This window comes from Eubalaena glacialis, chromosome 2 (assembly GCF_028564815.1).
Source record: "Eubalaena glacialis isolate mEubGla1 chromosome 2, mEubGla1.1.hap2.+ XY, whole genome shotgun sequence".
Taxonomy (NCBI): Eukaryota; Metazoa; Chordata; class Mammalia; order Artiodactyla; family Balaenidae; genus Eubalaena; species Eubalaena glacialis.
Genome location: NC_083717.1, coordinates 50739600 through 50753233, shown reverse-complemented (window position 1 = coordinate 50753233; position 13634 = coordinate 50739600). Strand labels below are relative to the sequence as shown.

General features: G+C 47.2%; 1 protein-coding gene across 2 annotated transcripts in view; it reads left to right on the top strand.

Annotated features, from left to right (window-relative positions):
- TTC23 (tetratricopeptide repeat domain 23) overlaps positions 1-13634 on the top strand; it is a 121940-nt gene that overhangs the window by 88048 nt on the left and 20258 nt on the right. For both annotated transcript variants that reach the window (XM_061181808.1, XM_061181809.1), the window contains one exon: positions 12751-12878. In XM_061181808.1, coding sequence (XP_061037791.1) covers positions 12751-12878 — 128 coding nt within the window. The remainder of the gene's footprint in view (positions 1-12750; positions 12879-13634) is intronic.

Here is a 13634-nt window from a genome sequence, read left to right as displayed (position 1 = left end):
TGAAAATCAGTATCTGGAAGGCTTGAGGTTGAGGTTCAGGGAGTAGGAGCTGGGCTAAGATGAGGAGGCTGGGGGGGGGAGAAGATGAAGAAGGAACCTCAGTGAGCAGCCTGGTCTGCAGAGGTCCCTGGGCCAGGCAGGGGCTCCTGTCCAGGGAGGAGCTGGGGAAGGGGATACCAGTGTTTATCTTTCTGTCCATCCCACCTTAAAGATCCTTCATTCTGGTCTCCCGGAGCTTTGAGCACCTTTTCAGAGCTGGAGGATAGAGAAGGCAGGCGACCTTCCTTACCGTAACTCCCTAGAACACTCCATACATAGCAATCAACTTCAAAACATTCAAAGAGCCAACATTTTAACCAGTTTATTGGTGGCTAAAATTCCTTTAATAAGGGAAAAGAACCTTCCATGCCACAAGTATTAATAGGATACTTAAAATGCAAACATGTTGGAAACCCCTAGATTAGCAGGAGTCACAAATCTAAATGTCTATAGGAACCAAGTAAGCAATGTGAGTGAAGCGGGTAGTCATTAGAAAACAGTAGCAGCAGCAAGCATAATTATAAATGGCAGCTAACTGTTGGCTGTAATCTGAGAGATGCAATAGGGAGTGGTGAGGACTGTGGCAAACTGGAGAGGCCCGTCCCCTGTCGAAAGTGAGCAGCTGTTATTCAGCTCCAGCCCATTACTGTCATGTGGAAAGCAGGCTTGTATTAGCAGGTCTGCTTTTTCAGTAGAAGGCAGAAATCTGAATTTTTATGTGAAATCAATGCATAGTTGATGGTCACCAAGTCAAATATGTTTCAGGCTCTCAGGGACGCAAAACAAGTGTGAGGGCTAGATCCCTAACTTCTGACCCGGGAAGCATGAATATAATAAGTGGTTGTCAGGTCCTTCCTGTTTTTCTTGGGGGGCTCATGGGTTGAGAACTGGAAGTTTCTGAGCATTTAAACTGCTGGGGTGTGGGGGAGGGGGTCTACTCCCAGAGAATACCAAGCAACTACAGGAGGCTAAGGCCAGAGACCATCTTTGCCTAGAGGGATTCCGGTTTGCCAGCCTCTCAGCTAGTGCTCAGTGTACACACCTGATGAATGTATGAATTAGGTGGGGAACAATAGAAATCGTGTCCCTAAAATACTTGTTTCTTGTAGCTGCAAAGTTAGACCATTCTGCTTTGTGTAATTATAGAATCAGAAACAATCCAATTATGTATTTTTTTCTAAGTTTTCCAGTCTAAATATGGTGTTGGTATAGCCTCCCCTGTAAATAGAGAATGCCACTAATACCTACTTGATACAGATAATTAGGTCTGTGAAAATTTAATGACCTCACACAGTAATAATAGCTAATTCTTACATAGTACATACTGTCATGGTTCTAACCATGTTACATTTATTAACTCAGTTAATCCTCACCACAGCTCTGTGAGTTTGGTACAAGTGTTCCCAGTTTTCAGATGGAGAAACTAAGGCACAGAGGGTTAGGTAATTTCCCAAGAGCCATAGCCAGGGAGTGGTAGACTTGAACCTAGGCTCTTGACCTCCATGCTATATTGTAAGGACTGGCACTGCACATGCCTTTTCCCTTCTTTCCCCTCCCAAAGAGTGTGTGGCTTTGGGGAGAGAAAGGGACTTGAGAAGAGCAACGGTGGCCCAAGGAAACCAGTTTGAGTGCCATCTGAGAAGGGGCCAGCCCAGAAGCATGCACAGGCTCTCAGCCCCCCATTCTGCCCCATGTCTGTTTGGCAGCTCAGACTGTTTGGTGACCTGACCCAGAAAGCCAACTTGCCAGTCAGTATCTGAAGGAGGAGGAGGATGAATAGGGAAGGATAAGAAAAAAACTTCCCCCAAGAGCAGGGAGTTGGACAGTTGCAACTGGCTTTGCAGATTAGGAAGGGGGTCACTTCTGCCTGAGGCCTGGAGGATCGATTGCTTGAAACATATTGACTCACAGAAGCCTCAGGAACCCGAACCAGCAGGAATCATAGCAACAATCATACTAGCAACAATGACAACAGCAGTAGCAGGGGTCGAGCGCCCATTGTATGCAGGTGCCGGCACTCTCACGAACATGTCCATTTAATCCTAACAAGCCTTGGAGGCAAGATGACCTCCCATTTTACAAAGGAGCTAACACAGCCAGCTCTCCATACCGCCAGCACCATCAGTCCATATCCTCTCTACTCATTGCTCTACCCAAGGACAAAGCCCCAGTCAGTGTAAGGATGCTCCATTCTCAGAGTCAGCTTCCACTAATCAGAAGACACTGGAAATGTCTATCACCTTGACACCAACAGGAAGAGAGTTTACTGAAGGCTTGAAGGCGAGTCAACACTAAATGAGGAGGCTGGGCAGAGAAGCTGTCGGATCAAAACAGATGCTTGTGCAGAGGCAGCGTGAAACCCTGGAGCAGGGGCAGAGAGGAGCACCAGCCCTTGCCCCTAAGGCCTCAAGCCAACCATCAAAATGGGCACATCAGAAAAGAATCAAAGCAAGGAGAAACCACAGACTATTCCTACTGTGTTAACAGGCTTGAATGTGCTGCCGTGGGAATCTTTGTTCCCTTGGTGACAAACATGGGGAAGACTGTGGACAATGAGCTGTCCGGCTGGCATTTTAAGATAGTTTGTTCCGGCTCTTACCTGCAAGTGCCTAAGCACAGTGGCCTGGGCCCAGAGGGTACAGCCGTGTTACATGCATGGACTCAGCTTCCCTGAAAAAGCATGAAGGTATGGGGTCCCCCGCAGCCAGGAGCTGCAGTGGCAGTGGGCAGGCGCCTTCCCACCGTCTTTCAGGGTGCCTGGTTTTCATGTCCCTGCTGTCCCCTCACACACGGCCAATGCGGTAATGAGAGAAACCCACCCAGGGCTGAGGTTTCTCCAGGCCTCTGCTACCTCCTGGAAGGGGAAAGGAAAGGCAGGAATTTGGAATTTATCTTTGTCTAACAACTAAGGGGGGGACCAGCCTCCCCACCCTAGCTCTCACCCAGGCAGGACTCTCTGGCCTGGACTTTGGTCATTTGTGGTTCAGAAGTCCCATCCAGATCTCCTGGGAGCAAATCTGCACGTTCCACGGAGTGCCAAGGAATCCACGTGCATGGGGATCTCAACTCTGCTCTCCTATGCTTAAACTAGTCTGTGCCAAGTACAGTTTGTTTGTTTGTTTTTTAAAGAATCGTTAATAGGAAAAATTTCTCATCTAGGGATTCTCCATAGCCTACTTGCTGAATGTCCATTGAAGGCATTGCCCTCGGACAAACAAAACGCCACTGGCCAAGAAGCCAGTGTGTTTCAGGCTCCACAATCAAACTAATCCCTTTGCTCTGTGCCTTCCTTCATTCCTTATGCAGACAAAACTGCCTTAGAAGTCACGAAGGATTGTGATTGCATAAGGGCTCCCAATTCAGGCTTGTAGAATGTCACTAACCTGAGCCTGGCCAGCTTCCCGGAGCAGCCATAGACAAACTTGGTATTAACAGCTCTCCCAACCCTGCTAAGACTCCGGGCATTGGCCTTGTGTTTATAACTCTTCTCCTAAAGGATATTAAAATGAAATGGGCTGAAGCCAAGTACATTTCAGTGTAAACCTTTGAGAGGCAAAGCCCGCTGAGCACGGGCGGCCTTGTTTGGAAGTGGCCCCATCTGTGGCCTGGGCTCCAGCAGGCCAGGGAGCTCTGTAGGTTCCAGAGACAGCAAAAGGGAATGGGCTATGCCCCTGCCCACCTTGGGGCAGGGGGTGGGATCCCTGGCTATATGGACGGACTCATGGGCATGGGGTGCATTCCCAAGATATAACTCCCTACGCACGGATACGTATGTCTCCCGGGCCCCCACTTGTCCTGTCCTCTCCCCTCCTTTTATACAGTAGACACGAAATATGTAAGTATATGAAGGTAGGCTCTGTATCTCCATGGAGTCTCCTCTTTTTTACCCTCGGCGATCACCGCTCTTCTCAGATCTTCCTCCTGTGGCCTGCTTCTCAGCTTGCCCCATGCTGGGCCCTGCCCCACCCGCAGCCTACTCCCTGCTCATGGGGTTACTGATGCTCCTTGAGCCCCATGTGTCTCAGAGAGACTGGAAATCAGACAGACGCACCCAACTCCAGTGGGCTCCTGACAGGTAATGTGGCCACCTGGGAGCAGCCACGGTAAGGTGGTCTTCACCTTCCCGTGGCCCTCCTTGGCTGCCCCTGCTGCCTCCATCGCCCACCTCCAACCTGAGGCCTCCAAGTGGGCCTTGTGGTGCAGGCCTGCAGTGGGAATGAGTGTAAGGTGCTGCTGGCCACACCCACCCACCTCTCCCTTCCTCCTCACTATTCCCCTCTCCCTCTCTCTTCCTCCTCGGCCTTCCCACACCCCTCAAGTCCTGTGTGTTCTGAGAGACCCTTCCTCAGCTCCTACTCAGGGCCCGCTTCTTATTACAAAATGCCCAGCCAGCCTGAGCCTGGTGCCTGAGCTCCCCAAGCAGATGTCAGCATCCATCCCGCTCAGTGCTCCACAGGCCAGGTGGGAAGGGGAAGCAGCAGAGAGAGAGCGGTGGGTGAGGCCAGAGAAGAAAAGGGAAGCCTCTTACCCTGTTTTCCACCATCGTTAGTAGGACCCCCTCTCAGAAACCTCTGGAAGGCACCTTAAAACACATCCCATGTAGAGGACTGGGGTCCAAGGTGTGTCCAGCGTCACGCTGGCAATTAGAGGCAAAGCAAGGCCTTAGACAGAGGCCAAGCGCGGCCTACCTGACCACACTCCAGAACCAGAGAGGGCGTGGCTCTGCGGGTGCTCTGTCCTCAGAGGTCCAGGGAGCCCGGAAGCCCCAAAGGTGGGGGCAGGTGGGGGCTGCAGGGGTTGGCAGCTCTTGAGGCCAGCAGAGGAGTAGAAGGTGTGGCCTTTTCCACCCCAAGTCTGTGCTGTTGGTCTCTCTTCACAGAGGGACAACCTGTGGCAGAACTGAAACCTCACTGAGCTTTGCTTACAAACTGCCTTTCATCTTTGTGTCTGAGAACAAAGTCTGCGGCTCTATCCCTCTCCTAGGGGGGATGATGGGCTCTCTGATAACCACTTTTATGAGGCTCTGGTTTTTCACTTTTGTGCTGGCTGATAATTTATGTTTAGAACTTCTCAGAAAAGCCTAAGTTATTTATACCCTGACTTGGCTTCAAAACATATTATTAGGGCAGCTTATGGAAATGACATATACTTCACCAAGACAAGCAACTGTGGCAACAGGCCTGAGGCGCTGGGCACCTGATCACTACTGGGTGGCCCCAAGTGGGACTCTGGGTGGTGTTGGGGGTGGGGGGCAGTCCTGGTCAGCTTCCTGGTGGTGAGGACATTCAAGGCAGGCAGTCCCTATGGTGACTGAGCCCAGACCAGGCCTGTGGGCACCAGGCACTATGCAGACACTTCATGCACACTTTGCTGTGTGAGCCTCACCCAGCCTGCCGCCATCTTGGTCACCTTACTCTACTGATGCAAACCTGCCCCCAGAGATGGCCATGGACTTCCAGGGACCACACAGCCCAGGAGCAGCAGGTCTACTGCTCCCGGATGCCCTGTCCAGGCCCTATGAAAACGTTCCTCTTGAAGGTGGTCTCCAGTGTGGACCACTGAGGGCCATGCAGTGAGGAGTCAACCTGTCCGGGGCTTCGTCTGTCCTCAGGCTACTCTGTGGCCCCCACAAGGCTGGCGGGCAGCCTCAGGGCAGCTGCCTGTGCAAAGCCCCAGGCAGCTCCCAGCAGGGTCTAAATGGGTTCAATCCATTTTTTTGCTGGGTGATAGCACTCCTCTGGGTTAATGCCAGGCTAGGATATGAGACTTTCCATATTCAAATTCCTTGGGGTCCTTAATGCTTTTGCGGTTAGTGCAGAGTACAGTTTCCGAAGACTGTTACAAAAGATAATTGTCGCATTGTACACACAGGCCTCCCTCATAATGAGAGTTGTCCTCACTGTTCCAACTCTTGCCTTGGGAGGGCCTCAAGAAAATGAGCCCAGGGTCACTGGAATTTATTTTAATTAAAAGCTTCCTGACCTCCTGGGTGCCAAATCGTAACCCCACATTCCTCTTGCTCTTTGAATGGAGCCCTGTTTTCTTTTGCCTGTATATGAACATACAGATGGAATAGAGTCTGAAGGGGCCTCCCGGAGACATTAAGCCACCTTGCCCGCTGGGCCACACTTACCCCCTCACCCTAACTCACAGACAGCCCCAACATTCTGCGGGAATGAAAATGGGAGAAGATTCATGGCCTTGGAACACCTGTGCCACTAGGGCTCAGATTTACAAGCTAAGTCATGCTCCTGTGCTTTAGAAAATGACCTCATCTCTTGCCGAGGCCACCAGCATCAGGTTGCCGAGGCTCTTTGTGAACCCACACCCAGCTTCAGGCACAAGGTCGGTGCCAAGAAGTGGCATCCCACCCCAGGGGCTGTGACCTCCTGTCCCTCTGGAAACCCCACTGTCACTTGTGCCAAGTGGACCTCCTGGGGGATGCCCACTCCCAGGAGAACCAGCTCTGCTTCTTAGGGAGTCACTGCTTAGCTGTAATAATAGGACAAATTTGCTCTCCCCTCAAAGACTAATCATGGGATTCATAGTTCAGAAAGCTAATTTAGGGGCCTGGGGGATGGGGGAAAATAAGTCAGGGTCTTTCAATAAAAGAGCTTTCCTATATCCCAGGTAAAAATAAAAGTGGTTTCAAATTTACAGACAGGGAAGACACCCACAGTGTATGCCCTGGACCTTCCACTGTTCCCGAGCCCTAGGCTGTTCTCATATATAAGGGTCCTGACATGGTGCCTGACTTGTGGTCCGCTTGTATGTGACAACAGCTGTCAGAGACCCCCCCCCACCTCCCTGGCCTTGCCCCCTGGTGACTAGAGACCTCCCAGGAACAGAAATGGAAGAAACTTGGACCTTTTGAGAAGCTGAGGACTCTGAAATGGGGAAAGGGAAGCAGCAACTTTAGGATCTGACCCCAGAGGGCAGATTCCCAGTCAGGGCCTGTCTCTGACGTCTCACCACAAAGCCTAGCTTTCTTCCACTTCAGTAGCCATGTAGCCTTAGTTTGAGTAATAAATTCCTTCCTTCCCCCAACCCCTTCCTTCCTCCCTCACTTCCATTCCCTCTTCCAGAGATCCAAATATGCTAACAAGCATCCTCTTTGGAAAATGTGACTAGGCCTCCCTGAGTTAGAGGTTTGAGCCATTTACACACTAGTATGAGTTAGGCCAAGCAGCTTCCTTTCTCCCAGCATCCTGTGAGATCAGGTACACAAAGGAAAGGGGCATCTGGCACTAAGCTCTAGGGGACCAGCTGAAATGGGGTGGTTTTGTGGGGGGAGGGGGATTGGTCAGCATGTGACTGCCAGGGGAAGGAATACTAAGAGGTGGGAGAACTTTACAAGAGAGGGGCTGGAAAGGGACAAAGCTCAGCTATGTCCACCTGTGTCTGGGAGACCAGCTCCTTACCCAGGAAAGGAGGGAAATGCTTCCCATCCCTTTTGATCTCTTCCTTTTTCTGAGCCTGGCACCACTTCTTCTGCAAAAGCCCAGGGTCAGAAACTCAGTTCTCACCTGTTCAGTCCCAACTCCTTCCTATGCCCTTTACAACTACAGGTTTTCAGAGCAAGGGCTCATCTCTGGGGAACGAGGCTGAGACTCGGAAAAACTTCTACTCTTCAAGAAGGGCTCAGTTACGTTCTTTGGTTAATTCCCAATTAGACAGAAAATTAAAATATCAACAGTACTCCATTCCTGAATAGACTTGTTAATTTTTAGACATGGAACATACATACATACATACATGGAACATACATCTCTGTAGTGCTTTTAGAATCAACAAAATAAATGCCACATCATCCCCACATTTGCTGTCATCAGATTATCAAAGCAACCAAAGTTAATACGTAGTTTGAACATTTAATCTGTAGTATTTTCTCCCATGAGCCAGCAAGGACTAAAGTGATGTGACATTTTTCATGTACAGTAGTAAAATTTTCTCCTACCAAGAAAAAATTTGAGTAATACTTTAGAAATCCATCTGCTGGTCTGGAAGTGGACAGACCCCCATTGAAAGAGTGGAGCAGGGACTCCAGTTCAATAGACTTCTGTCTAGTCACAAAGTCTGGGGCCAGTCAGCACCAAGACCTCTCTGAAAGGCAGCACCTCCCAGCCTAATTCTCGCTTCTATCTGGCAACCGCCTAGATCCTAAGCAAAGTAAATCTTGCAGATAAATGAAACTTACTTGTTTTCACACCTAAGTTTTCTTTAGGTTGCCTGGATTTGACAGACACATTTGCCAAGTGTTCACTTCTCTCCTTTCTACAACAGATCACATGGGATGTACTTGAATCGTTTCTGGAGACCCACCATGCTCATTGTGAATTTCAGGGCTGTTCTCAGAGCTCTTGAGGTGTACAGAGCCGTTTATCTGCACATGATCCCAGGCTTCTGTGCCTTTTGACCACTCTGTCTGTTTTCCAAGTGTTCCTGTCCTCTCCATGTCCATCTCTGCTTCCAGTGTGCCTGCTGGTCAGCCTAGTATGGATGAGGGAGGCCCATAGCCACAGTGATCGAAACTGTCCCTGAAACTAAAATGGTTAACAGTTATTGAGCACTGACTAGGTGTCAGGCACGTCATCAGTTGTGTGTGCATTAACCCATTTACTCCTTACAACAACCCTATAATGGAGGAGCTAGCCTAAAGGTTCCTCTTTGAGGTGAAAAAGCCGAGGCCAACAATGGAGGCGCACAGCCGGAAGGCGGCAGCGCTGGAGCCTGACGCAGGCAGCCCCTGACCTGCGGAGCCTGCCCTCCTTCCCACTCACTCCCGCCTCCAGAAGCGACCACAGTCTGCGCAGGCCAGCCCCATCCTTGCTCCTCCGTGAATTCTGGAGCCCTGCGTTCATGGAGGCCTCTTTGGAAGCACCTGGCATTCACATCAGAGTCTGAGAAAAACTAATTTGAGGGCCCACTCTTTGGAAGAATATCCAAATAGATAATACACTGTCCTGTCTAATCAAGAAAAATGGGGAGAAAGCAGAAAAACAAAATTAGAGGTGAGAAAGGGAAAATAACCAAATACAGAGGAAGTCTAAAGAAGCCAAAGAAAACATCTGATCTTTTTGCTCATGTGTATTTGTGCTACACAGTACATATGAGATTTCCAAATGGAAATGTTAAGTAGACCATTGTATGTATGGTTCACAATCGTCCCCAACAAACTTTATGTACTGTCATGTGTCCCCGTGAGGTTGTCTCCAGCAGGCACTTCGGGGTGGCGGGGGGAGGTGTCCCACGTCCCTGAGGGAGGAAGACAATCACATTTCCCTCTGCTAGAGCAGGGGTCAGCAAACTTACAGTCCACAGGCCAATGCAGCTCCCCACCCATGTTTGTAAACAGTTTTCTTGGCACACAGCCAGGCTCCTTCATTTCACGTGTCACCTCTGGCTCTTTCTGTGCTGCAGTAGAGACTATTTAGTCCTCAAAGCCTGAAATATTTACCATCTGGTCCTTTACGGAATAAGTTTGCGACCCCTTTGCTGGAGTCCTATAACTTTTCCACTTTCAGGGTAGTTTCTACTTTATAGACATTCATTTTCTTATATTCTTTTCCATTATGGTTTATCACAGGATATTGAATATAGTTCCCTGTGCTATACAGTAGGACCTTGTTGTTTATCCATCCTCTATATAATAGTTTACATCTGCTAACCCCATACTCCCAGTCCTTCCCTCCCCCACCCCAAGTCCCCTTGGCAACCACAGGTCTGTTCTCTATGTCTGTGAGTCTGTTTCTAATTCATAGATAGGTTCATTTGCACTATATTTTAGATTCCACATATAAGTGATATCATATGGTATTTGTCTTTCTCTTTCTGACTTATTTCACTTAGTATGATAATCTCTAGTTGCGTCCATGTGGCTGCAAACGGCATTATTTCATTCTTTTTTATGGCTGAGTAATATTCCATTGTATATATGTACCACATCTTCTTTATCCATTCATCTGTCAATGGACATTTAGGTTGTTTCCATGTTTTGGCTATTGTGAATAGTGCTGCTGTGAACATAGCAGTGCATGTATCTTTTTGAATTATAGTTTTGTCTGGGTATATGCCCTGGAGTGGGATTGCTAGATCATATGGTAATTCTATTTTTAGTTTTACCTAAGTAAAAACAGTTTGGAGACAGAGCTTGCTAGGAATGCATATTTCTTTTTACGAAATGTCTCAACAGGATTCATTAATAAATGCTAATAGCTTCTTTTCAAAAAACATCTTAAGATTTTGTACTTATTCTATCAAAGAAATGGTCTGACTTCTTAGTATCATCCGCATAAAATGAAAATGAACTATGTTTAAGACTTAGAGGAAACAAGGCAAGTGGGCTTTTCTTTTTTCCTAAGTGGTCCACAGTTTCCACCATCTGCCAGGCCCTCTGATGTTTTTTTCCAAAGAAAAAAATAACCCTGGGGGATTCTAGATGCTTCTTGCCTTCTACAGCTTTCCCAACATCCCCTCCTCCACCAGTGGTTTTTTGGTTTTTGTTTTTGTTTTTTTTGAGCTTGGCAAGACTCAGCATAATAAATTAATATGAAAAGGTGGAAAAGAATTAAGTGCTAGAAGTTTCTACACTGAGGAACCTCCACACTGTTTTCCATAGTGGCTGAACCAACTTGCATTACCACCAACAGTGTAAGAGGGCTCCCTTTTCTCCACACCCTTTCCAGCATTTGTTATTTGTAGACTTTTTAACGATGGCCATTCTGACCGGTGTGAGGTGGGACCTCTTCGTAGTTTTGACTCGCATTTCTCTAATAATTAGTGATGCTGAGCATCTTTTCATGTGCCTACTGGCCATCTGTATGTCTTCTTTGGAGAAATGTCTATTAAGGTCTTCTGCCCATTTTTCTATTGGGTTGTTTGGTTTTTTTGTTGTCGAGTTGTATGATTTATTTGTATATTTTGGAGATTAAGCCCTTAGTTTCTACTTTAATTTATTGGTTCAGAATTTCCAAACCAAGGGAATTCCCTGGCTGTCCAGTGGTAGGACTCTATACTTTCACTGCCATGGGCCTGGGTTCAGTCCCTGGTTGGGGAACTAAGATCCCACAAGCTTTGCAGCATGGCAGGAAGGAAAGGAGGGAGGGAGGGTGGGAAAGAAGGAAAGAAGGGAAGGAGGGAGGGAGGGAGAGGGATGTGGAACAATTTAAAACAAAAACAAAAAAAGAACTTCCAAATCATGTAGGTGGTGCAAATTCAGCCCTCAAACATGTGCGTGCCTCATGTGCAGTGTCCCAGTTTCTTTCAGATGCTCTTTTTCTAGCCATGGCCTCTGGAGGGATAGCCTTGAGGCTTCTCCTTGGACCAGCGCAATTGTTCTTATCTCAATTTTAGGGATTCCTGGCTATATTGGTTTTCTTTTGCTGCATAGCAAATTATGGTTGTTTAAACACCCAGTTTAAGCTCACAATTCTGTCAGTCAGAAGTCTAGCATGGTAAGGCTGGCGTCTCTGCTCAGGCTAAAATCAAGTTGTCAGCCAGCTACATTCTCATCTGGATCATGGGGTCCTTTTCTAAGCTCATCCCTGTTATTATCAGGATTCAGTTCTTTGTGGTTGTAGGACTGAAGTCCCCATTTTCTTGCTGACTATTGACCTCTCTCAGCTCCTATGGGCCACTCTTGAGTCCTTGTACCATGGTCCCCTCCACCTCAGCAATGGAAAACCTCCTTTTCAAATCCCTTTCATGCTTCAAATCTCTCTGCCTTCCTTTTCTGCCTCCAACTGAAGAAAACTCTGCTTTTAAAGGGCTGGTGTCATTAGGTTAGGCCCAAGGGGTAATCTTGCTTTCTCACAGTCAACTGTGCCATATAACATAATCTTATGACAGGAGTAATATCTCAGCATATTTATAAGTTCCACCCATAATCAAAGAGGAGGGCATAATCAAGGTTGAGGGTCATTTGGGGACATCCTAGAAATCTGCCTATAACACTGGATTTTTGCGGGGAGCCCCATTCCAGCTTCCTACCACACACAGGCCTCAGGCTTCATCTCCAGCCCTACTCAGGCTTATCAAACCCCATCTTGGAATACAGTACACCTTTTTCCTAATCCCGTTATGGACCATTCAGCTTTAGCTCCCCCTCCCTGCTTTGGCTTTTAGTTTCCTCTTCATTTTCCATACCTGAGATTTTCCTTTTTTTGCTTTCAAGATTGGCAAATATTTACAAATATTTTTGTTATATTATCACCAGTATGTTTAAGTGTTTGGAATGGTTCAGGTTTTTCCTTCAGCAGCATGTCAGCCATATTTTCCAGAATTTTAGGGTTATCAACCTACATTCCAAGATTACAGAGTCCATTAAAGTCAGTGGATCCTTGGAGTCCTAACCCCAGTGAGGAGCAACCAGAGTTTTACAAAGAATTAATGGTTAATCAATCTGAAAACTTAACAATGTGTCAGGTCTAGGGGATAGTTTCCCTGTTTGCATTAACTTTGCTTACTGTATCACTGGGAAAGGGAAGATGTATGAAAACCAACGAAAATAAATTGCAGTATCTTTCTGAGAACTAGACCCTGTCTAATAAAACAGATTAATTGACAAAAGAAGACAGTTTCCTTAACTGGGTTATCTTGTCCAATTACTTATTATTTTCAGATAGTTCACCATCACTAAACACAGAGTTATTCTGTTTCCATTTCAAATCTGCAAGCTGTTTTCAAAATTGTTGTTGTGATGCTTTTCTTCAGATGTGGCTGAGCAGTATTTTCAAGATAGCATGGCTAATCTTAAGGATGCTGAAGGGATAGGAAAAGCCAAATTTCTTTCAATTCAAGATGATTATTGCCATTTTCTACAAGTCACTGGACAAAAAGAGGTAAGTGAGTTTGGACCACACTGACTAGTTATTTACCTGGGTGACCCAGTTGATATCCAAAGGGCTACTCCTGCACTCTGAAAGCATTAAGCATCTACCATGTGCAAGGCATGTGCCAGGCTCCACAGGGAAAGGGATAAATAAGGCCAGGCAGCCACTCTTGGGCAGCTCCCAGATATTCGCTCTAGGGAAACAAAAAAGTTCATGAGAACGTAGATGCCATGTCCACCTGTAGAGTATCTGAAAGGACTAGAAACCTTGAGAACTCAGTGGACAGACTCTGCTTACCGCAGCCTGTGGTTCTGGCTGGCATAGAGGGTGGAAGTTAGTGTGTCTAATTCCTCCCTTATTATCTTAGCTAATGGATGAAATTTGCATATCTAATAAGAACTACACAGTGCAGAAGTTACAGCTCACTCTCCGTTGAACCATACAGGCATGTTATCCATGGCTTGTAAAAATGGAACCAGACGCAGAATTTATATTCATTGGTAGTTAAACCCTTGGGAACTTATTCCATAAAAAGCCTAACAACTACCAGACAGCCACATGCTTGATTTATATAGATTTTTTTTTCAACTCTAACCTGTCAATGGGACTTCCCTGGTGGTCCAGTGGTAAAGAATCCGCCTTCCAATTCAGGGGACGTGGGTTCGATTCCTGGTCAGGGAACTAAGATCCCACAGGCTGTGGGGCAACAAAGCCTGCACACCACAACTACTGAACTCGCGCGGCTCAACAAGAGAGCCCACATGC